This window comes from Perca flavescens, chromosome 23 (genome assembly GCF_004354835.1).
Source record: "Perca flavescens isolate YP-PL-M2 chromosome 23, PFLA_1.0, whole genome shotgun sequence".
NCBI lineage: Eukaryota > Metazoa > Chordata > Actinopteri > Perciformes > Percidae > Perca > Perca flavescens.
This window is the reverse complement of record NC_041353.1, coordinates 11963512-11988122: the sequence shown is the minus strand read 5'-3', so window position 1 is coordinate 11988122 and position 24611 is coordinate 11963512. Positions and strand designations below refer to the sequence as shown.

Sequence of the window (24611 nt, the reverse complement as noted above, 5' to 3'; positions counted from 1 at the left end):
CGTCTCAGTAGTTGCCTACGCTGCAAATTCAACATGCTCAAAATGTCCAAACAGCTGTTGATGAGTGGCCGCCTAGAGCCAGTGGAAGCAGACAAACTGCAAAAACTACATGCAATGGTCAGACACAGTGGCGCCCGGCAGCCTACTGTTGGCTTGGTGTGTCATGGCCCAAGTTCTTCTGGCTGCCAACAAAATGATAAGAGTGTCTTCGTCTTTTTCACAAGGCAAGGTAGACTGATAAGGACCAAGCCAGACTGTGTAGTATGAGAGTGCACTTGTATTTCACTCATCAGTCCGCTCTCTTTTAGTCACACACAAACACACACACACACACACACACACACACACACACACACACACACACACACACACACACACATAAAAACTGAGAATCCATTGCTGTGGTCTGTGGATATAATCAATTGACAGTATCTTTCACCAACTTGACCAGGAGCTTTCAGCACAATATCGACTGGCACCGTTCCACATTACACACTATCACTATTCCTCTTTCCACTTCCCCTTTGAAATGCATCCATTGGCCAAATGTATGTGTGTGTTCATATCCACTGTCGGTGATAGCTTTATTTTGCAACTCCATGTCTTCAGATATTCTTGTCTTGTGATAGTTATCCATCCTGATATTCTTGGCTTGCATGACTATTTCTAAGGATGTTTATGTGCATGTAATGAATTTATTTTGGGTCTTGTGACCTGCAGTAAACCCATTTTCAAAAAGCAGTTAGCCTTCTGCACATACAAACGTGTCACTTAAAATCAGTGTGACGTGTTTAAATACATCATGATAAATATTAGGGGACAGAAAAGTTTCAAAAGGGCATGACAACACAAGTATATCAGAGACCCATTCATGCAAGTTTGCAGTTTGAAATACACGGATGGAGAAATGAAATGATTAATCCTCCCTTCCCACAATCCCTCCATCCTTGGGCCTATATTCCACCTTCCCCACTGATCATGTTATTGCTGAAAAATGGCATGTATGTCAAGCATACCTTCACTGAATATAGTGTAAAATATATGCATTTACTATATCCATGGCATTTAGTCTTGATTCAGTCCATACACGATGATACATAAATAGGAAGTGAAAACATTAACTTACCCACAAATGTTATTTTTGCTGTTAATTGATTGAACACGGAGGGAACACATTTACATTTTAAATTGATCATTGTCTTCCAAGTCTGACAGAAGAGCTCTAAATTGTGTAATTTTGCATGCATGAATACATGTCACAAACAGGCAGTGTCATCACACTCTGCCAGAAAGTGCTGTATGTGTTACCATAAGCAATGAGTGGCAGACTATATCATATTCATTTTGCATGGTGATTTTGACAGAGGAATTTCTGCACTTTGTTAACAAACAATAACTGAGAACGCTCAGGCGTGTAGACAACACACTATAATGTTGCTATATTTGACAGTATTTTGCACCAAAGCTAGGAATGCACAAAACGTACCTTTGATTTACAAAGTCTGTTTGTCAAACAACACGCAGGCGAGCATCTTTATTAAAACATTTCAATAGATGCCCAAGATGCATTTGTTGTTTGCATGTGCAGTCACAGAAGAAATCCCTTTTAATGCGTACGTCCTGGATCTGCCCTGCCTTTGATAATCCTTCATTGAATCTTTTGTACTTGGGTTGTAGTAATACTTTATAATCCCACTCTGCATTGCTTGTGATGTTTCCACGATAAACGCAAATAATTAAATGCAAAAAATAGTACCAAGCACAGCAACCAAAACAGTATATTGTATATGTAGAAGCTTCCATGTTTATATTAGGGTCAGAGGGAAAATCCATTCTGATCAGTCCACAATGACATTGCAGTAAAAATATTTTCAAACCATGTGTAAGCCTTTGGTGAATAGAGTAGAAGCAAATGAGTATATTGTGGCATAAAAGCTGGGCTTGTTTAAGCAATTTTACCACAGGTAGAGATAATGTGCCGCAGTAAAAGGTGAAACTGATATTTCAGTCTACTGTTGTGTCACAAATAAGGGGTTAGAAAATAGCTTCATCACAGCTTTCATTGCAAAAGGAATTATGTAAACTATGAAATACCTGCCAGAACCATCCAAACTACACAGCCGTCTAGTCATGGGCATCTGATGATACTGGCACCGCATTCACTGAACATACAGGCACATATTTGATACACCTACACAGGCAGGAGACATGCATACAAACACATGGACACGCGTACAAAACAAATCCTTAGTACCCTATTGAAATGTCATCAATGTGCAAAGGAAAGCAGTCACACATAAATCATTTTAACTGCAATTCAGGGCTGTAGTCAAGGGTAATGCATGTTAACATCAATTGTTAGTGAGGCACAATTTGTAGTAAAGAAAAGGGTAGCCACACCGGCAAGATTCCAAACACAAGACGGAAATCTGCTACAACTCCCAAAATGATTGACAGATCTTTTAATTTAGTGACTTACACTACAGAGCTGTATTTAAATTATTAATGTTTTCTGATGCTGTTGAAGGGTTGTTTAGATTAGGAATTATTGTAAACACAGCACTAGATTTGGCCAGTAGTTTCAATTTATGATTAGTTAAAAAAGCACAAAGAATGACTTATTTATAAGTCAAACTGTTTACTTATGTATGTGGCAAACATTTTTTCTAGAAATAACATTCATTTACTACTGATTTGCAACAGTAAATATATTTTGGAGGGAACGTAATGCCTGAATTTAAAAAACGCCCATCAACATAATGAGGAAATGATGATTAACATATTTGGCAAAATCAAAAAATGTTGATACTAAATGTTAACTCATAATGGCAAAATATGAGATCTTGCTATCTATGTACGAGACATAACATGTTTATTACTGTTTAATCAATCCACAATCTCTCCTTAACCAAAGTGCTTTTGTTGCCTTAATCAAACCATAGACAAGGATCAGGATGTAAACCCCAACACTGGTGTCAAAGTCCGACAGCACTTAGTTTGGCCACCATCCACCTCACTGTGACTTCTATGTTGCACATACTGTAAATGTAGCACCGCATTCACTCAGAAAAACATTTCCTGTGAACATAATCCAGGCAGTTATTACATTTCTCAACAGAATGTAATTGGGAAAACAAATTAGTAGTATATAAACTTAATTTCTAAGAGACAGGGCTGATGTGATTATACTTGACTATATTTGGGCTGATTCCACATTTGTTCATTTCGTTGTTCCATTATATTCCTGAATAACAATAACACTGATTTATGACAAACACCATTTTGCTTGATTCAAGATTGTTTTTTGAGATAGATGCATAGAGACTGATAAGTCAATCTATCCATCCATCATGGCCTTCGCGGCCCTACAATAGATGAGCTGAGAAAAGGTAGGGTTAACACTAACAGCCCTGTGTGGAAATACTGTGTTCAACTCTTATGCTATTTCAGTAGTTCAACAATCTCCCATCAACAACAGTCTCCCATCTTTAAAAGAACGCACACACATTTGCTTGCACATAAACAACACAGACATGCACACAGACACACAAATAAAGAAGTGGATGAAGGAGAAGACTTCAGCAAGCTGACAAGCCGGAGATTAATCCATCTTTCCCAGCCAGTCACCCCCACTCCCTCCCTCCTCTCATTTCTCTTTCCAGCCTCATTGTTTTCAATAAAGTGTCAAGACTGGCCATTTTATAATCACATTTGTGACTTGGGATCTGGGATTTAGATGCAATCAATGTCTATTAGAATCACAGGGTTATTGATTGAAAGAGGAGAGATGGTGTGAGCGATCTCTCTCATTTTCATCCTCACTCTCTTCCTCACACATATTGTACACATATTTACATAGTGCCAAAGCTGGGATCTGTACATTCCTGTCTACAGGTTGCTGGCATTTCACTGGCAGTAACTGGAGCGTCTTACTGTTGGAACAGATGGAAAGGAAATAGATATCAAAAATGAAATAATGAATCAGCCTAAAGAGAGCCCTTAAATTGCTAACTGGTAAAAAGGTTCTCACCCCCCAGCCATTTGAAAAGATACTGCTACTTTTTTGCATCATATTAGTGTACATGATTTACATATAATAGCATTTTGTTGGATTATGTGTATTATTGGAAAGGATTTCTTATGTCATGCTTTTATGTCATCAATTGTCCCTAAATTCCAGAAATGGTTGTGAGGGATTATTATCACATGAACTACTGTTCTGATTTACTAAAGGTTTATGAAAATATTGATGTTATATGTGTTTGACAGGCAGAATGAGTGGTTCAAAAAGTGTGTAGCTGTGTATTTGAGTAACAAGATAAAACACTAAATGTGAAAAAAGACTATAAAGCATTGATAAAGAGTACGAAGCTGGTGTTTTTTGTGCCTTTCCATGTATTCCTTACATTGTATTAACCCTATACAGCTCTTTCTGTGTGTGTGTGTGTGTGTGTGTGTGTGTGTGTGTGTGTGTGTGTGTGTGTGTGTGTGTGCTTATGTGTTTGTTGGCATACAGCAGTGCTTGTTAGCCAGGGTCTGTGCAGAATATCCACAAGGTGACATTTAGGGGACAGTTTCACACACTGAGGATAACTGCTGTTAATTACCTGCTTCTGGAAACATCACCCAGCCTTACGATAGCTATATATCAGGATACATGTGTTGATTTCTGTAAAAATTGTCTTACATTGCAGGTGAAATATTCTACATGCATTACAAAATAAATACATAAAAAACAGCTGCAGTGCACTCAATTTCACCCCAAGACTTTTTTGAATTTTTTTTGTCTGGCCTTCACTTTTAGAAAGGGTTCTTTTAGGGTCAAGACTTTATTGGTAAGGTTAGAATTAAGGTAGGATAAGTGTTTGACACGACATTTAGGATGGATAAGATATCATGTCACTGAGAGTTCTCAACAGTGTGTGTGTGTGTGTGTGTGTGTGTGTGTGTGTGTGTGTGTGTGTGTGTGTGTGTGTGTGTGTGTGTGCTAAAAAGCCTAAAGTCCCAGGACAACTCATTAAGTGTGTAGCCCTTCCATAGAAGAATAAGGAGGGCAGGACACTGTGCTGCAGTCTGCACTCAGCATGCTAGTCACACACAGGAAGCCGCGTGTGTGTGTGTCCAAATCACAGTTACAAAAAACATGGACTGTTTCTTTGCCTCTCTCTCACATTCTCTCACACACCCAAAAGTACAGACACAAACACACACAAAACTTACAAAGGCTGACATGGATTTATGTTCCCCACTGCTCAAAGAGACAAGCCTCGGGAAAAGGGGCAAATCCAACCAAAGAATGGGAACACTCATTGTTCAGAATCATGCACGCACGCACGCACGCACGCACGCACGCACGCACGCATGCACACAGACAAGAACACACATCTTTCACTCTTAACTGAAAACAGCTTATTGACTGTGCAGTGTTTAAAGCAGACTTGTGTGTGTGAAAGGCTGTTGATTTAGTCATTGCATGTGACTGTCTCCTTAATGGAATAATTGAGTCAAGGACTTTTACTGAAAAAAGAAACACACTCACACTGATAAATGCTGATGGACGGAGAAATCTGTGGACTACGTTCCCTGTGATCATTGATAAGAATCCCTTGGATTTAAGTTATTTGAATGGAAATCAAGCATGGAATTATGTTTGGTTACTGTCTGAAATGTGTGTGTTTCCATGAAATGGAATTTGGTGAAGTCATTTCTGAGACGGCTGGGGACGGCGAGGTTTTAATGAGCGCTTGTTTGATTAGGGAATTGGAAACTGGAAGGTCTTTTTTTTTCATGCTGATTTACTCTGCTTAGTAATAAAGTAAACACAGTTTATATATGCATGTGTGGTTTTTCATTTCTTCTATCCATTCTTCTTTCTTTCTTTTTGTATTTTCACTCTCCTTCCTGTCTTATGTTGTTTTCTATTATCTAAACTTCATTCTGAATTCAATATTTCTAAACAAAGAGAAGAAAATTAGATCTTAACAAAACTAGAGACAGTGAAAGAGAGAGAGGGTAAATGAAGGAGAAATGACATGAAGCTTTTGTGCGTCTCTCTTTCTCCACCAATCTCACTCTCAGTCGATGAACGAGAGAGTGGGGGAAAAAACACAAACAAAAGGAAAATAGACTATGCTCCTCCATCTTTCCTCAGCCTCCTGACAACTGCACAGCAATCGATAATCAATCCCTAATCTCTCTCAGCTCTCTCTCACCTTCTCTCCCTCTTCCTCTTTTGCTCCATCCTCTCTTTCCTTTCAAGTCCCTCCATGTCACTAGCTAAGATATTGAACCTGCACAGAACCATGCAGACCCACACAAATGAAGGTTCTACGCACACACACACACACACACACACACACACACACACACACACACACACACACACACACACACACACATTACGAGTAAAAACAAAACCAGCTAACACTACACAAAATACAAAAAACATAATAGTCCACACATTTGCAAAAACATTAATTTTATCATCCAAGCACCCACAAACACAATGTGTCACATGCAGACTGAATACTTCTACAGAAGCAATGAATCCGATTCACTATTGTCTCTCAATCACACACAATGGTGCAGATTCGGTTTCAAAAGTGAGGGACTATTTCTTGGCTGAAGTCACTTCCTGGAGTCTTTTTGGTACCTTAAGGTTACCAGGCAACCAGTGGTTGGAAGGGAAAGTCTGGTGTGCAGGTCAGGGTGTTTCGACAAGTATTTTTGACCTGCAATCAATGTTTGCTTGTAGGACTGTAGTTGCCTCAACCGTATCTGGGATTTTGAAAAATGAGGTGGACAACCCAATCCCTCATGGAAATTACACCTCCACACACAGATAAGAGATGCACATACAATCCTTCTAGGGCTTATAATGTCGACAGCCGTGGCTACAGTTTTAGTGAAGCAGAAACAGCCTGCTCAGTGTCTCGCCCCCCTGAGAAACTGCAGCCACACACACACACACACACACACACAGCATATAAAAGGAGCTTCAGGGTCTGCCGCTCAAATGTGGAAGCAATAAATCTACCTCTTCTTTACCTTCATGTACTGTACCTTAACAGGTGGCTACTACTTTGGGAAATGTTAATCTTGCCCACATGGACATGATAAAAGAGAGAAGATATATCTGAGAGATTAGTGGCTGAAGGTAAAAGGGAAATGAAAGAACAAAATGGGAGACAAGAGAGGAGGAATTGAGGTTGCTAGAGATCGAGCCGCATGTAATCCACCTGCTTTTGTAACCACATGGGCCCTTGCTGGCCTACCTACCATCTAACTCCCATTTGTCTCATTCCTGATTTTTTTTCCAATATTGGAAAAGTGCTAAATATTTTGAGTTTAATTAAAAAAAAGTCCCCGTGTTATACATCCACAGCTGAGTTCCAGTGTTGAGAGAACATTGAATAAGACCAGTGAATTTGTCAGTGAAGCCACCTGCTGTTTTGGCATGGTTGCGTGTGTCTCTCTGTGTGTGTCTGCATGTATGTGTGTACTATCCCCTGCTGTGTTTATTAAGGATGAAGAGTTGTCCTATTCAACACCTGTCCAGCTGCTGGCTACAGCAAATTCACACTCAATTGCTTTTAAAAAAAAAATTATAAATAAGGAGAGCCCGGCTACATTCTTTCTAGCAATACTTTGTCCATAAATTGTCAAATAGTGACAGAGGCCTTTATTTACCTCAACTGCAGAGGGTACAAGGCCTGTATTTGAAGCAGGCTTGTATTGGAGGCAGGCCTTTGATTTTAATTTACTCGTTTGTTCCGTATATTTGATCATATTTTTGTATGAAGCTTCCTTTTTTCCTGATCTGCTCCAATTTGCTTTGTAAAATTGTTTTTGTACTGCATAATGCTGTTAAAACAAACTCAATACATCCTGTGTCTGTTTCAAATGAATACCCCTGTAATGTTTCAGTAGACAAAATCTGTTAATTTCATAACAAGGCTTTTAATGTGAAATATTTGCAGGAGTGTGTTTGGGGTCAGTCTTGGTCGCGGTGACCATGCCCCCGGTCATTATTAAAAATACTGTATTTATTTGGCCCACAATTTGTCAAATTTCTTGTATGGAATAGAAAAGTTTGACGTCCATTTGTTTCTCTTGCTGACCTGCAGACTTGCAGTCTTTCTCTTTAATGTTCTCTTTATAAACGCGTTATAGTGTGGTAAAATAAGTTTAATTTAATCGTCAGTGACATGAAAGATCCCTCATCCCTTATATAACCTGATCCCTAAACAATGAAGCTATTACTGCTGTTCTAAAGTCTGACATTGCTGCATCTGGTTTTGTATCTGTTGCTATGGTAAAGGACATGAATGTAAATCAGAACAACAGAGCTAGATTCTTAATGTCATTATCCACTTTCAGCCCCAAGGTCCTTTTGGAGTTTTTTTATATTTCCAGCTCACATCTTCAAAAGGTGGCTTATTAAACAGCATCGTATTTGCATTTCTTTAGATTACAAAAATCGAAAAGGGCTACATGTGTGCTATGTTCCCTGTGGGAAACAGAAAGTAGTGCTGTGGCCAGAAGTGATGTCATGGTTTTGGGGTTTGAGTTCTGTTGGTTTTGAGGTTCTGTTCTTGTTTCCTGTTTATGTTGTGTATTTGTTCTGTTTTCTGTTGTAACCAGTGTTTCCTCCCTTGTCTCGCCTAGCTGTAGTCCCTGTCTTGTTTTGCCTTGTGTCTGTATGTTCTGTTTCCTGTTTTATTTTGACGGTCTGGTTTTCTGTCTTGTCTTGTCTGATTTACTTCCGGTGTTTTTCCCTCCTCTGTGATTTCCCTAATGTGGTTCACCTGTTTCCCAGTGTTCCCCTCGTCCAGTGTCAGATCATTTTGTGTGTCTGTGTGTGCCTGTCGTGTCTCCCAGTGTTTGCTCGTGTCTGTTTTTTTGCTCCCTGGATTTCTTTTGTTCTGTAGTCGCTGGTTTGTTTTCTGCTCTAGTTTTTTTGGATTCCCTGCTTTTGTTTTCTACACTCTGGATTGGTTTTTTGCCTGCTGCTTTCAGGACTCCCTTTGTTGTTTGCACTTTGTTTTTTAATGACTAATAAACCTTCCACCTCTATGTTCTCCTGCCTCTGCATTTTGGGTCCACCATTCCCTACTCCTCCTTGCTGAACCTAACAAGTGATCACAATCTCTGTGGGATCAGGCAGTAATGGTTGGAAATCCTGTGGGAGAGGGCTGCTGTGGGATTGAAAGAAATACCTCTGAAGCAATGACTAAAACATCAAAAAGACAATTTGAGATTGAAAATACTTTTGCACCTGCTCCCCCATCTCACTCTGAAAGACAGAGCCACTGAGCAATACACTGACAGCAGCTTTTCAATTCCGCCTCCACAAGTGGTATGACGTATAAGGAGGGGAGGCAGGAGTTGCCGCAAACTCTATTTGGTCCTTTTTGACCTTGGTCCAGGTTCCCACATCTCCACGTCTTTTAAATTCCAAATGTAGGCACTTAAAACTTAAATCTTTAATTCACTGGTCTGATTGTGAAACACGTAGGTGGTGTGAAGTGCTTACGGTCACTTCCCAAATGGCATTTAGTGATTACAAAGCTGAGAGACAGAGTTGCTGCTTTCAGTCTGGCAACATGCTTATTCAATAAGTCTAACTCTTTTTTTTATTTTTTTTTCTCTCTTACTCACACATTAGCATACATACTCACAGCAACACAACAGATATTTAACAATTATGACTCTCTCATACAAAAAGAAACATACACAAGTCCTATGCCCTGTTTATTCAAAGGGATGAGATTTGATGTTGAATATTTCCCTCCCACACATTTACATGCATAAAATATATTACTTATGTTACCATAATAATTCAAAACCCTGTGTTGTGATGTCAACCTCTCGTCGTCTTTTACAGTCAAACAAATACGCACTTTCTCATTATCATCTCTCTGTCACAAACGCTCTCATACACCTACCTGGAGAGACAGAAAATGTGCACACTTGGCCGGGATGGCTTTGCAATGATGTATCAATTGTTTGTATAGGAATGTTCAAAACTCAATAGACCTTTTCATCATATTAATTCAATTCATAAACGCACACATATATTCACAAAACATGGTCTCATTGAGCTCAGCATAACATTACAGACCATAAACATGTGATGTGTAGTATTCATTTAGTATGCTGTCATGGTGACTACCCCCAGGGTTTCTGTATTAAGCTATGGCAGAAAAATACGTGCTGTCGTTGCACAAATGGCAAATGTCGTCACAACCTACATTTTAGTTGAACTTTTCACTATTTCTGTGCAAGGAAATGTCGAAAAATTTTTGAGTCAAAAGTGCATTCTTGCAAACAGAAGCCTCAGGAGACGATCCACAGAGTTTCTCTGTAAAAGTTGTACAAGAAAGAGATGCTCATATGTATAGATAGCTTACTAATAAAACATCAGTGGATCAAAGGGGTCAAGAAGAGAAACAGATGGAGCAGCTTGCTAACAGGAGAAAAAATAGTGTCAGTATATATTTTTTTAGAACCAATCCAGCATATGACATTACCCATTCATGTCATTATTAGTAAACTTTAAAACAAACTTGGAACATGGATGTGCGCATTATTTAAGCTTTAGTCTGTAACTTCTTAATGTTAATGAATGTCCGTTAAATTCAAGCCAATGCCAAATGAGTTGATACAAAGCTAATAAAGACTATAAGCTCCACACAACTCTCTTTGTATTTCTCAGTATGGCTATGTTCAGAAGGTTGTGTCGTCTGGCGACTTTCACACGCAGATAATCGAGTGAAGATAATTACCTCTTCTGAAGAGTCCATCATGTTTTTTTAATCCTCCGTGTCCTCCTTGGCTACTAGCAACTGCGTGGTGGAGGAGGGGTGGGGGTGGTGCGCGATCACGAAAGGCTTGTATCATGTGGACGCGCCGACAGTTTTGTTGTCATTACTTAAAATTCCTCATGGGGGTGACAGAAATTACGCACTATAGCTTTAATTTACGTAATGTGAATTTGAGCATGACATATATTTGTATTATATTTTAAGAACATGGAGGATTATGTAGTGGTATGTGTGGAAGCTGAGGGGCTAATTTAAGAGGAATAAAAAATGTCACTCTCTGAACATATTACATTGAGAGAATGCCATTGACTGATTAATAATTTTTCATTAAAAAAAAACACCGCAACATTTTTTCCTCAGAGCAGAAGATGTTTATTAGCTCATAGCACATGTCATTAGTATAAGGTTCTGGTATCTTAAACAGAAAAATTAATTTGCGGATGCTGAACACAAGTAATAAAAGGAGCTGTGCTAATACTGATGCTACAGATAGTACTGATGCACTTCTGAATAGAGGGAGAAGCTGTTATGTCCTCTACAGTTAACTCACAGGGGCTACAAGTGATGTGCTATACATGGTATATCCTATAGTAATGGAACCTTTTGCCTCTGGCTCTTTGTGAGCAGTATGGGTAGGAAACAATCTGAGTCGTAAAATGATTGTCAGCTCTCTCTCTGTGTGTGTGAGTGTGTGTGACACACAAGCCAAGAAATACCCTTTAGTGTTTATGAACCTGCTTCTATTACCTTCACTGCCACTTAAGCACAATGAGCTCACCACATTGATAAGATATTATCTACTGTTCCCTTGGGCTGCCACACACACACACACACACACACACACACAGGGTTAAACTCCTCCACACACTGATAAGCCAATGTCATTCATACAAAGCGTTAACACAGCACCATGTCTGCTCCATCAAAATCGATAATGGCCCTGAGGCGAGTGTCGCGGCCATGTTTAAGAGCAACAGCACAACGCCAGCAGCAATAATAACCATGTTAATGAGCTCCAGGGAAAGGTCAAGGCTAAACAAAAGAATTCCTCCTTATAAATATTTAAGTGTGATTAACATTAGCAGTCCTAATTAAGCCATCAGTCTTTGCTCTGTGAAAAGGCCTTTGATTAGTCAACACTCAGGATGCCTCACTCCACTGAAGAGCAACTCAGCAGGGCCTGATGGGGAAGCTGTTGAGGTGAGGGTGCGTGCGGGCTAGGAGGAAGAGAGGGTAGTGTCTTTGCTTCTTTTCTTTATTTTAATTAATAACAGACTAAATCATGGAAAAAACCCAAATTATGAAATTGATCTGAATTGTCTTCTTGACAATAGACTCATCTTTGTTAAAGACATTTTCTGGCAGAATATGTGCATGTTTCCACGCAAAGATCACCAGGAAACTGGAATGTAGGTAGGCTAGTTGCTATTTCATCATTGTTTTGAAAGGATCTGTTTAAATCATTGTTTTTGATTGACTATACAGCAACTGGCACACATTGGATGCGTTGTCCATGATCCCTGAAACCTGAAGCTACATTACAGTAATATATACAGTATAACAAAATGTTGCATAACATCCATCATTATGATGAAAATAAGGAGGAAGATAAGGCAAAGCTGTTCATACGTTAAATGAGAATACAAAAATAAACATACCACATTGCTTTTCCAAATGCTAAATAATAAATAAATAAATAAATACACAATGCAGTCATCAGATGTAGCAATTAAAAAATGCTGATTTGATGTTTGGATCAAAAGTATTCATGTGGAAATCACATCTACATTTGTAATCTCCAAACAGCAACACATTATGTGAAGAAGGGTTGCATTTAGTTTTTTGGGAGCTGGGGGAACCTGTTCATGTATGATGCAGCTGGGGAAAATGTCACACCTCAAAATCTCTGCCAAATTGCTTTGCACAGTGAACTCAGTAGCTATTTAACATCATATTAACAGATGTTAGTCTTTGGACATCACAGGGCTCAGTGGTTGGCACTGTCATCTCACAGCATGAAGGTTCACAGATCAAATCTTGGCCTAAGACTCCTCTGAGTGGAGTCTTTTTATTTAGAGCTTTTGATTTCCTCTCACAGTTCAAAGTCATGCAAGTTCTTGCAGAAATATATCCTCTGGATATAGAGTCGACTTATATGGGAGGCAAAAAAGCAATTCCGAAAATGGGTTATACATAGATGTGCGTGTGTGTGTGTGTATGTGAGTGTGTGTGTGTGTGTGTGTGTGCACTGCTGATGATGACTCCATGATGTCCCAATATGGCCCAATCACAGACAAATAGAGATAATCATGTTTGAGAGTGTGTCTGTGTTTTGAGTGCCTCGAGGCACCTTAAACAACCATTGGGGGACAATGAGGTCTCAAACACAAAGCATGTTCAAGTGTGTATATGTCTGTGTGTGTGTGTTTTAATGTGCATCTCCTGTTTGCCCTACAGCGCTTTGCTTACATATGCATCAGCTATAGTCATTTTTATAAATAATAAATAACAATGTGTGTCTCTGTATTCACCCTATGTCTGTATTTGTGTGAACAGGTCCACAGGTCTGTGTGTGTGTGTGTGTATGTTTAGCCTCAACTGCATGCGTTTATGTGCTAAAGCATCTCAGATGACAACAAAAAGGCTACTATGAAGTACATTTCCATGTGTGTAGGTCTCAGAAGGATACAATGTGAGCACACTGTATATAAATGGGCCCCGTTCAACCAAGTGTATTGGGCTTGTGGACAAAATTAACAACAGAAATGCTCTAGGCACCAGCTGCAAGTGAAAGTGTAAAATAATTTAAATCCTCTTCTGAAGTATGAGAAAACATTTTTTCAGCTGTGGGGATTAGTGTAAACTGGCTTCTCGCAGGTCACACATAGATAGGCTTATGCAGGGCCATGTAACAGGTTTAGTAGCCACTGGCTTGTTGCATAGTCAGATGCCTCTCTAACATGTAGGGAGTAGCTTCTGGACACTTTGGTCAGGCCATTTAGTGTGGATCAGCTCATAAAGAATACAGAGAAACCTATAATACAGGTGAAAGTGCTTTAATTGCTTTTAGTTGGGATTTTCTTTACAAAAAGCACCAGGATTATACCATAACAAAACTGTATAGTGTGGTCAATTTAATAATATGACAATATGAGTTTGTCAACCGGTAAAGATTTTGCTATTTGCTATTGCAATACCCAATACTGTATTTAAAGGACTGTCAATGTACAGATGTACTGGGATTTTCCATCCGTCAGTCAACTTCTTTTTTTAAAGCATGACAACAATTATTCCTGAACCTTAAATAAATGTTTATTATTGTCACCATGATGGCGAAGGTGCCCAAAGCTACCAGCACCATGGTATTGTTCTTTCATGGTACAGCAGTGCATGGTGGTGTAATACCATTGAACTGTTGTGGCCACAATACAGTTCCTCATTACAATAATATTAAATCAGGTCCTATTGCACTGTAGCATCATGGAAAAACTAGCAAGATACTGTAATACAATACAATGAGCTGAATGAGTACTATTATGCAGCTGCACTATTTCCATGGGAAAATAATACAACATTTAAACATGATTTATGTGCAGCTCTAACAGAAAAATCCAAATAACTGGCTCCATAAAAACTTAGAAAATCAACTTGAAAATGTACTATACCAGACAAAAAAGGGGAACTTCCTCTCTTGCAGTAAAAGTATAAAATGTCAAACAGAAACAAAGAAAGTTTTCTTGTCAGCGAAGGGTTTGTTATTGTCCCTATTGTCACACTATAAACAGGCAATCTGTTACTTTCCTCGCATTTCAACTACAAAAACGTCTGTAGAGCTTTTAATGTGGTACTGGCAGTACTGGAGTTTTTATTTTTCTGGTCATTGAGATTTAACTCCATTACCATTGCGCCTTTTTCTATTTAGCCTCATGTATGCTAATAATGTACACAAGGAACGAAACTGTCAGCTTCCAGTGAACTTTTACATATAGTTAAATTGCTTCAAGGTGTGTGTGTGTGTGTGTGTGTGTGTGTGTGTGTGTGTGTCATGGTCTACAAGGTCATCCTCCTCCCCTGGCGTTCCTACTGTCTCCTCAGTGGAGCAGCTCGGGGCCTCATTACCGCTCACTTTATCTCTGGAGGGACACAAGCTCTCACTCACTGCCACACACAAACCAACTCATCCAAAAACTAGCAGCACTGGTTCACGGCTATCCACTAAACTGGCTTTGTGCTACTGACTTTCCATACTTAGGCTACCATAGTCATACATAAATAAACAGGAGCAGTGATGACTGTGTCTTTTAGATAGTTCAACGTTTTGTTACCTTCGGACAGGGCCAGGCTAGTTTACTTCTGTTTTCAGTCCTTATGCTTAGCTAGCTAAGCCAAACACATGCTGTCTGTAGCTTCAGTACAGATGTAAAAGTGGTTATGATGTAATCTCAAATCTTATGCCAAAAAAATCTCAACCGTTGGTAAGAAAGCAAATAAGCAAACTTATTAAAATATTGAACTATTGCTTTAAGAAGTCCTTGTTTTTATTCCAAGGTAGATAACTTGCATGGAGGTAAACTGGCTTTGGCTCAAAAACCACTAAAGTTGGACACAGTCCAATGAGTCTTCCTGTGCCACCAAGCCGCTCTGCCTCCAAAAAGTGTTTGCATGACCAAAACTTCAGTCTGCCAAAAAAACAAAAAGACTGGAAGGTATCAGCACTATCTAACACTGAGCCAATAACTCAGTCCCCTAGCAGCAGAAACTCTAGCTGGAATGAAACAGCTTTTTATGGCGCCAAGCAGACAGACACCAGCACAGACTCAGAGAGAAGAAGTGTAGAGGTGCAGACTAAAACAAAAAAGTATGAATAAATAAGAGCGGGAGAGAGTAGCAGAGGGGAGTGTGAGGGAGCGAGGGCTCTATAAATTGTAGCCTGGTGCAGGGCTGCAGGGAGGGAGAGCCGCCTGATGAATAGAGCCATCAGCCTAAGCAGAGGCTACAGAGCAGCCTGCCATCTGCCTGCCCATTACTAGAATGGAGTGTATGATGGTTGACTCTCATCTGCAGGCCCCACTGACATCGCAAGAACATTTCTTTGTGTGTGTGCGTGTGTGTATGTGTGTCTTCACTCTTACTGAACTCAAAACGAGACGAGGTGTCCTCGCCTCGATATAACCATGACCGCATTCCTGTGGTGTCTTCTGTTGTGTTTTTAATTTGTGTGGGTGAATGCATTTGTCAAGAGCTTGTATCAATTTGGAGCATATTGTGTGAAACTGTGTGTTTGTGTGTGGACGCGCATAAGGCGAGGGTGGCCCTCAGAGAAGAGTTACAGCAGCGTGGCAGTCGCTTCACACCTCATTGGCAAGCAAGGAGAGCCAATCACCGCCAACAGATCCGCCCCTTAGGCTGCTGGCCTATTCCTCAGTATCCTTGATGAGTCAGAGAGTGAGAAAAAGAAAGAAATGGGAAAGAAAATAAGAGAAAAAAAGCACAAGGAGAGAGAGAGACAGAACAAAAGAGCACAAAAGGAGAGTAAATGCAAACAAGAATGGGGACTGACTGTGTGGAGAGACACTAAAAGGCAAAAGGAGGCGCACAGACGGATAAGAGCCAGAGAAGGAGTGTGTGGAAAACTTTCAAGGGAAAAGCTAGTTTTTCTTCAGAGAAGGTCATTAACAAATGTGATTAGTCATCGTGGTGGGGGATTTTGTCTTTTGAATTGCAGAGTTGAGTGCATCTGGTCCTGCTTCTTCAGAGAACAGAGGATATATAGGACTGAAATATCATAAAAGCACTGAAACAGCTTTATCTTAATTGCTTTATACAGTGCAATGCAGGAACTGGTGTGGCTGGGAGTTGACAAAGTTTCTCTGTTCATACAGAGACAGATGGTACAGAGCACTTAATAAATAGTGAAAACCATACTGGCAGATGCTGATACATCACTGCCGATATTCTCTTGGGCCAGAGTGCAGCACTATGAATGTACTCCACATTTCCCTCCTACACTGTGCATGCCTGAGACTCAGTATGTTTGTTATACTGTGAGAGACTCTCGTTTCCCAAGTGTGTCAAATCGGTAGCTAATAACGAGACAGACCTGTCCTCCATGTATGACAGCAGTGCTGACCATCCAATGTCTTCCTGCACATGCCCTTATCTAACTTAAAGAATCATCACAACAATTTGCACTGTCTTGAGCACAGATAATAATGAAAAAGAGGAAATAATGTAGCCTTCGTAGTTGGTAAATGTATGTCATGAAAGTGCTATGCAGGACTGACAAACTGAGAAAACAAGCAGAGTACTTTGGCACAAAAATGTTGGACTACATGAGATTTTCCTGAGGTAGCAACCTCCAAGAGACATACCAATTAAAATCAAGATTGAAACAGAAAAGTACAAAAAGGGAAAAGTCGCAACATCCAGTGCCCTTGCAAAGGCTTTAATAAGTATAGGAGGCAACACTTTAGTTTAAAGCTACTGCATATGTTACTGATGAATGTATTTGGATAAAGATATTTTGGATTGGTGTTACAAAATCATAACGATGTTGTTGATTACTCTTGTGCTGCAAAAGCAAGTTTGTAACATTGTCTTGTTAATCAAAGTCAAATTTCAAGTCGGACTCCAAATGAAAATGTTCAGAATTTTGATTGGAAAGAAAATATATTTAATACTACTAACATGCAAAATATTTGAACAAGGTCACAGTTTTGATAGATCTCCTCCTGGACTGCATTTCCTGAGTTGTGTTTTGCATCAGTTTATTTTATAACCGGACTTTTTTTATTTCCACCCGTCTATTTTAATCAATGACATTTATTTTAAGTGTAAAGTCACTATTAGACATGGTCTCAGTGCCCTTACAATTAAAGGGAACACAGAAATAACAGACAGCGACAAAACAATTGAACAGCATTAATTAAACACTAATAATAAACAACAATAAAGCAGCAACATAAGCCAATCAATGAAAAGGTTGGTTTGTGAAGGACGCAGAAAGGATGGTGTTGTTATGGTTGGCTATAGAGGGGGGTTTTCAATCTAGAAACACTAATCTAAGAAAAACACTAAATAAAAGCCAAATTTGATTCACCTTCAGATGAAATACTTGTTATTTGAAATGTTGTTCTCCTCACTCTCCACCGTCTCCATCACCCTGACCCCGCAGACAGCGGCCTTCAGGACCCCTCAAGAACTCCGACACAATTTGAACACTGCCGGTTGCCAAGGACATCTCTGCAACTCTACACTTACACTAAAAAATTTTTTTGTCGTTTCAGCTTACTATTATAATTATGAACACATATTTCTTTATTTATACAAAAAAAAGCCTCATGTCAAAATCTCATTACTTCTACCAGCTGATAAATGGATGATTATACCAGTGGCTTCAGGAGGCGTGTACATAAATTCCAGCCAATAAAGCACTGAGTTCCATTATGCCCTTCCCTAATATATCGTTTCTCATGAAATGCATTGAATTAAAGAAGCAAAATGCTCTCTTTCTGTGAATTTAAGAGTCAAGAGCACCAGCAACTCTTTGGATACAAGCTATCGTTAAGATGGATTATTTTTATAGAAGCTTGGCAACCATAATAAAGGTTGTTGAGGTCGTGGGGGAGGAGTTTAAAAGGAAAAGGTGATCCCCCATGTTTGAACCTCATGATTCTCGAATCACCTTTTAATTTTATCAGCGTGTATATAATCTCATTACAGACAGAATACAGCGTTAAATCACTTATTTTGGCTCGGAGGTACAGGGTCAGATAGAGGAGTCCAGCAGCTTCTGTCACAGGATGGAAAAAAGAAGGAGCTTGGTCTGCTCTGTGGAGAAACACCTGCCATCAACTCCAATCGCTATTATCCCCAACCTTTAGAAAACTCCAACGCACACACACGGCATATAATAGAAGTCAACCCCTCACCCCTACGAGACCCCAAAAGTCAAAAAGCAAAAGGACAGCTGACTGACGGACAGAGGGGGATTAGTCACAACAAATCACATGCTTGCACGCACACACGCAGCCTGCCTCTCTCGCTTGGTCTATCACACACACTTCTTCTGATGCAGAATCAAGATAACATCTTCTCTACGATCACCTGCCTCCACATGAAACCCAGACAACTGTCCCTCCCACACATTAGTTAGTGCATAACAAGTGTGTGGATGGCTGCATTACTACCCCACCCACAAGTACACACTGTCAAACCACACACACACACACACACACACACACACACACACACTGTCAGTCTATCCAGTTAAACCCAACCCAGAGAGTCTGGCTGAGTGCAGACAGCGTAGAGAAGCTGTCTCCTCTAAACCAACATTAGCCTGGGAGACTGAGCAGAGAAGAACCACACTTAAGGAAAACGAGAGTGAAAGACAGAAAGAAGTACACAAGTAAAAGGAAAGAGGGACAATGAGGGCACAAGGAAGACATAGAGATCCCTGCTCTTTCACTGAATAGCTAGATCGCACCGAGGATTCGTACAACAGAAAGACAGACAGAGAGAAAGATAGATTATGAAGCACAACATCTGGGACGAATATTTCTTCCGCGCTTCACTCCTCCTCTCTTGGGCTCATTCACTCCGTTTTGCAAAATATCGTGACACAAAACGAGGGCCGCGTATCTATCAAAGATGTACAATGGTTGCTGTAATTAGCATCAACACACACACACACACACACACACACACACACACACACACACACACACACACACACACACACACACACACACACACACACACACACACACACACACACAAGAGGAGAGACGGAGCCCACTGAATATTTATGGAGAAAAGTACAACAACTATTCCTGTATCGTTTCATGTTTTATTTCCTCTGATCAGACATTGTCACAAGTGTTGGTCTGGATGAATACTCAACACGCAGATTACATTATTAACATAACACAAACTCACACGAAAAAATCCAAAGAAAAAACAGATGCGTACATGTGCATTTGTGTACATGATAGTGCATTAGGAGCAGGAAAACAATGAATGAACAACGTAGGACTGACTTTAATTAGTAAAAATATACTTTTATTTTCCTAACAGTGTTGAAGTGAGAGGGGATGGGTCCAAGTGGCTTGTGACAGAGGCGGCTTGCTTTCTCGTCGTGGTTACGGTTCATTTTTACTGTCCTTACCGCGGGCCAAGCTCAGGCCTGCTAGGTCCGGTCAGTCTGCCGTTTCTCCAAAATGCTGCCTCTCTACATACATAGAGCTAGACGAAAGGTAAGAGAGGTGGGGAAGGAGACAAGAATCAGGGGGAAAACATGTCTATTTCTCTATCAGGGTGCTGTGTTCGGTGCCTCTGGTGTGGTCCGGTTCGCCACAAGGTTCTGAGGGTGTGTGTCTTGGTGCTGACTCATTCCTCACTTCCTCCACTCAGGTTTGGTCAGTTTGTCAGTCGGTCGATAATCAGTAATCCCAGACAATGAACTCTTCATTGCTCTCTCTTTCTTTCTCTCTCTTCCTTAACCCCCGGTTCTCAACTTGTTCTTCAGACAAAAACAGAGAGAAGGTGCATTAGAGAGACAGAGAAGAAAAAAAAACAATTTTATTGTTATATTATTTAATAATAATAAAAAAATAAATAGACAAACAAACAAAGGAGAAATATATTATGTCCCAAAGGAGAGACAAGACCGAGAGAGAGAGGCCTAAGAGTACAATAAAAGGGTGGAGGATGGAGTGAGTATAAGAGGATGAAGTGAGTTGGGGAAGTAGTGAAAAGAGAGAAAGACCCGAGGGCAGTGGATTCCATGTTAGCGATAAGTGCAGCCACAAATCCCCAGCACTCCCTGTCAATAACCATTTGAACTGGCCTGTTGCAGCTGATGCCACTGGATAAAAACTGGGTGAAGAGTTTCAGAAAGGAGATGAAACAAGGGACACGAGGAGAATGACATAGACAAGAAAGTAAGAAACAAAAATGTCTTCTTCCTTACTAACCAACTTAATAATGGTGTTGTGGATGACATACCGTAAAGTCCATATCAGTAAAATTTCATTTCTGCAAAGTTTATTTTGTGTACCATTGATCTGCCCATGAAATGATTATTACATTATACAAACACCCCGTCAGACTGTAAAATCCAGGTTAGGACCAGGGGCAGACTTAAGAGCCACCGAAAGGATAATTCCAGTTTATTAGAACTTTATTTTGATCATTTCTATTGGTTATGATAAAATTGTATCTACAGTACCAAAGTGCTCTTCTGCACTGGATCTGGTGAACATGAGATACAATCATACTCATAGAAATCCCTCCTCTGAACTACGTTTATGTGTATCTGCACAGATACAAATGTGATGGTTGTTTACAACGGAGATTTTGGGTAATAATTTATTGGTCACATTTGTTTTCTCTTCCAGGCAAAGTGTGGCTAACCTAGGGGTTTCTTTAAAACCTCTATTGGTGTCTAACTGCTTGTGTTTCTTACTGCAATATCGACATATTCTCAGATCTCAGTAATTAACTTTTATGTAATCACAAATTGAAGAGATGGCTCCAGAAGATTTAGTGAGCTCTAAAAAAAAATATTGAAAGGACAAATTAAATCATTAAAATGAATTGAATTGAAATGTCAATACTAAAGTTGGTGTTAGTAGCAGTTTTACGAGCCAGCTTTTTTTTTTTCTCTTCATTTTGATCCTTACAAACATGCAAACATAACGGACACCGCAAACAGGGATCTGGCTTGGCCCTTTGAGAGTAAAAGGGAGACGGAAGGGTCCGTCTAAAAAAATGAAGTGGAGAAGGAAAACATAGTGGGCAAGACGCAGTCATGTGGCGAGAATATGGAATAAGGAGGTAAGCGGTAGATGGAGAGATCAGCTTCCGTGATATAGTCTTATTCATAGAAAGAGAGAGAGAAAGAGACTTTATCTGTCCTTTCGACTGACTCTTCCTCCCTGTTTGCAATCTGGACCTGTTAAGTGCTGAATGCATTAGAAATGCGACTAGGGATGAAGGGATAGTGGATGGAGTGAAGGAGAGATGGCGGCAGGGCAAAAAAGGCACAAAAGAGAACGAAAGTGAGTCTAAATGTTATCAGTGACTGTGGCGATAAGGACCCTAATTATCAGTGACAAAGGCCGGGCGGCTGACAACGCCTTCCTCTCCGCTGACTCCAGCTGAGGGGTCATTATTGTAAAACAGAGTTGGGGGATTTTGTATCCACAGCGAGACGACATCTTGGACATCCCCATCCATACCCCATCTAGTGAAAGTTAAGATTTCAAAAGGGAAGGAACGAGATTTTGACGTTTGAAAACTGGATAACCTATGCTATTAAGTGTCTTTGACAGAAAGGGCGACGAGATGAGAGACGGCTGTTAGAGGACACGTTCTGACCTCCAGAGGTCAAAGTCTTGTCTTGTCTGACATTTGCTCTCAGTGCAGCTTCCTGCTCGGCTCTGATAAAGCTGTGTAAACATCCTAATCACAAAACTCCATCAGCTCATATCAATCCTACCTCATTCCCCCCATTTTGTCGGCTGTGTAATTCTGCATATTATTCCTTTAAAGCCTTATCACAGAAATGTTTTTTTTTTTTTTTTCACCTAATGACTTTTAGAGTAAGTCTTATACAGATAAGTCCCTAAGACGAACAGGAGTGTGCCGTGATTGCCGCAGGGTGATAAACACAAGCGGATTAACATATCGTCTCAGGCTCGCTTCCAAACAATTTACAAGATCATAACAGCATCCGGACTATGAATGTACCCTTGCTGAATCTTGACGAGGCTACAGGTAGCCGTCTTAAACGCACACACACACACACACACAACCATCCAAGCGATGAATAAAACATTGTGCAATTTAAATGATGTATGGCTTAAAAATCTGCCTGCTTCTGACTTTTAGATCTAATACTAATACCCACGAGAGTGAGCGAGAGACACAAAACTCAGCTTTCCTCATTTCCGGCAAAACAATACAATTGTGAAAAAAAAAATCTAATAGAAAAGCTCTATGAATGTAAATTGAGCCTTTTTGGGGCCCAAGTGATGTTACATATTGCAAAGTGCGAGAGGGGGAATCAAGTTAATATCAACCTGAGTGACATTACTATTACCATACAGTGTGTGACCGTGGGAGACGGAGGGCGGAAAAACATTTGCACTTGGCAAGGAAAGGAGAGAGCACGGGGAGGACAATGGTATCCAACCAGCAGCAGCTACTCCCTTAGTCTTATTACATTAAAACACACACAGAGACAGTCAGGGGAACGCCTGTGTCAGCAGGTATTATGGAAATAGACCGCAAGGTTTAAACTGGCTATTTAGAGCGGGCTTTATTCAGGCGCCAGTAGCCCAGTGGAAATTATATTCCCCTGTCTAAAAGCAAGGAGCCAGCACATGTAAATGGATGCTAGTGTGTGTATATATGTGTGTGTGTGTGAGTATTACATTCATTTAGACATTTAAAAGGGGAAAGGCTGCTCAACTTTAGCTACCATACATACATCTATGAGCCCTATGACGTATGCTGTAGCTATCACACACACGGGGCTACTTTGTAATACACACATCAATTAAACTGGAAGCTAAACCACAGGATTAGGAGGCGCTACAACTTACATGTCTGTCCATTAGGGTGTATGCACATACTTGTCATTCTTTTCAGAGGGGAAAAACAGCGTTATTTTGTAGGATTTATAAGTATAAAGTTTTATTTTGCTCACCTAGTACAGTTGAACACAATGAAATGCTCATCCCTTTCACTTAACAAGCATGCAAACCACATAAACATAACACGCATATGCAAAAGATGCTAGGGTAGTGTTTTAAATTATGTTTACATGAGATATGACAATTGATAAAAGACAAATAGCTTAGTTCCGTAAAGAGGCACCTGTTTGGCATTGTTGACACACTGGAGGTAAAGGGCTGCTATGTTGGAACAGTGAAGGGTTTTTCCAATGTTCTCCCTGTAGCATGCGAGGATCTGGCCTTGCAGGTCTGCACACACAGGATACGACTCATACCGCCTGTGGGGGTGAGAAGAGGAGAGAAATAGTGTGAAAACTGAAAAAAAGAGTGAAAAAGGGTGTTAGAATTGAGGGCAGGGTGGGTCAAGAGAACAAGTGTTGGAGGTAAAAAAAATAAAATAAAAGGACAGTGATAAATGTGCAAGTGAGAATCAAAGATGGACAGAAAATGAAGGAAACATGGAAAATGTGTCAGGATGGGCAATGCAGAGGGATTGACAGAAGGAGTATGAGCTATAGAAATTAAGAACAAGAGAAGAGTAATACAGACATATTATTGTCAATGGTCATTTATCTCAAGAGAGCCAATGCATTGTTAGAGCCCACTGAGGTACACTGCAGTCTACAGTGTGTACACCCCTTCCAAAACACCTGAAGCAAGAATCAACATTACTGTATCTGCTGGAGAGAAGGTCAAAGGTCAATCCAGCCACCACTCTGGGGTGAACATGTTGATGTGGGTATTACAGCATACTGACAGCGAGGTCAAAGGGCTTTCTAAAAACGGACAATAAGAGGTGTCCAATAAAGCTTCCAACAATGGCTTCATCCCCTGAAAAGGGAGATTCATCAGTGCTATGTGACTGCATGGAAGAGAAGCTAACTCGGCAAATCAATGGGAAACGCAGAGTAAACAAGAAAAAGGCATTTATCTAGACAAGCAATAAGGCTTAGTTGTTACAATGAGATGATAATGATAATGAGGTTGAAATTACCGGCAAGCTAAGTATACCTTCCTTTAAATTGGTCCCTGTTCTTATGTC

At 40.1% G+C, this 24611-nt stretch overlaps 1 protein-coding gene across 2 annotated transcripts in view; it reads right to left on the bottom strand.

The window, feature by feature from the left end:
• Positions 1 to 19663: 19663 nt before the first annotated feature.
• The window catches only part of chchd3a (coiled-coil-helix-coiled-coil-helix domain containing 3a), an 80035-nt gene continuing 75087 nt past the window's right edge, over positions 19664 to 24611 (bottom strand). For both annotated transcript variants that reach the window (XM_028571093.1, XM_028571095.1), the window contains 2 exons: positions 23712 to 23847; positions 19664 to 20349 (listed from right to left, as the gene is read on the bottom strand). In XM_028571093.1, coding sequence (XP_028426894.1) covers positions 20326 to 20349; positions 23712 to 23847 — 160 coding nt within the window. In that variant the 3' untranslated portion in view covers positions 19664 to 20325. The remainder of the gene's footprint in view (positions 20350 to 23711; positions 23848 to 24611) is intronic.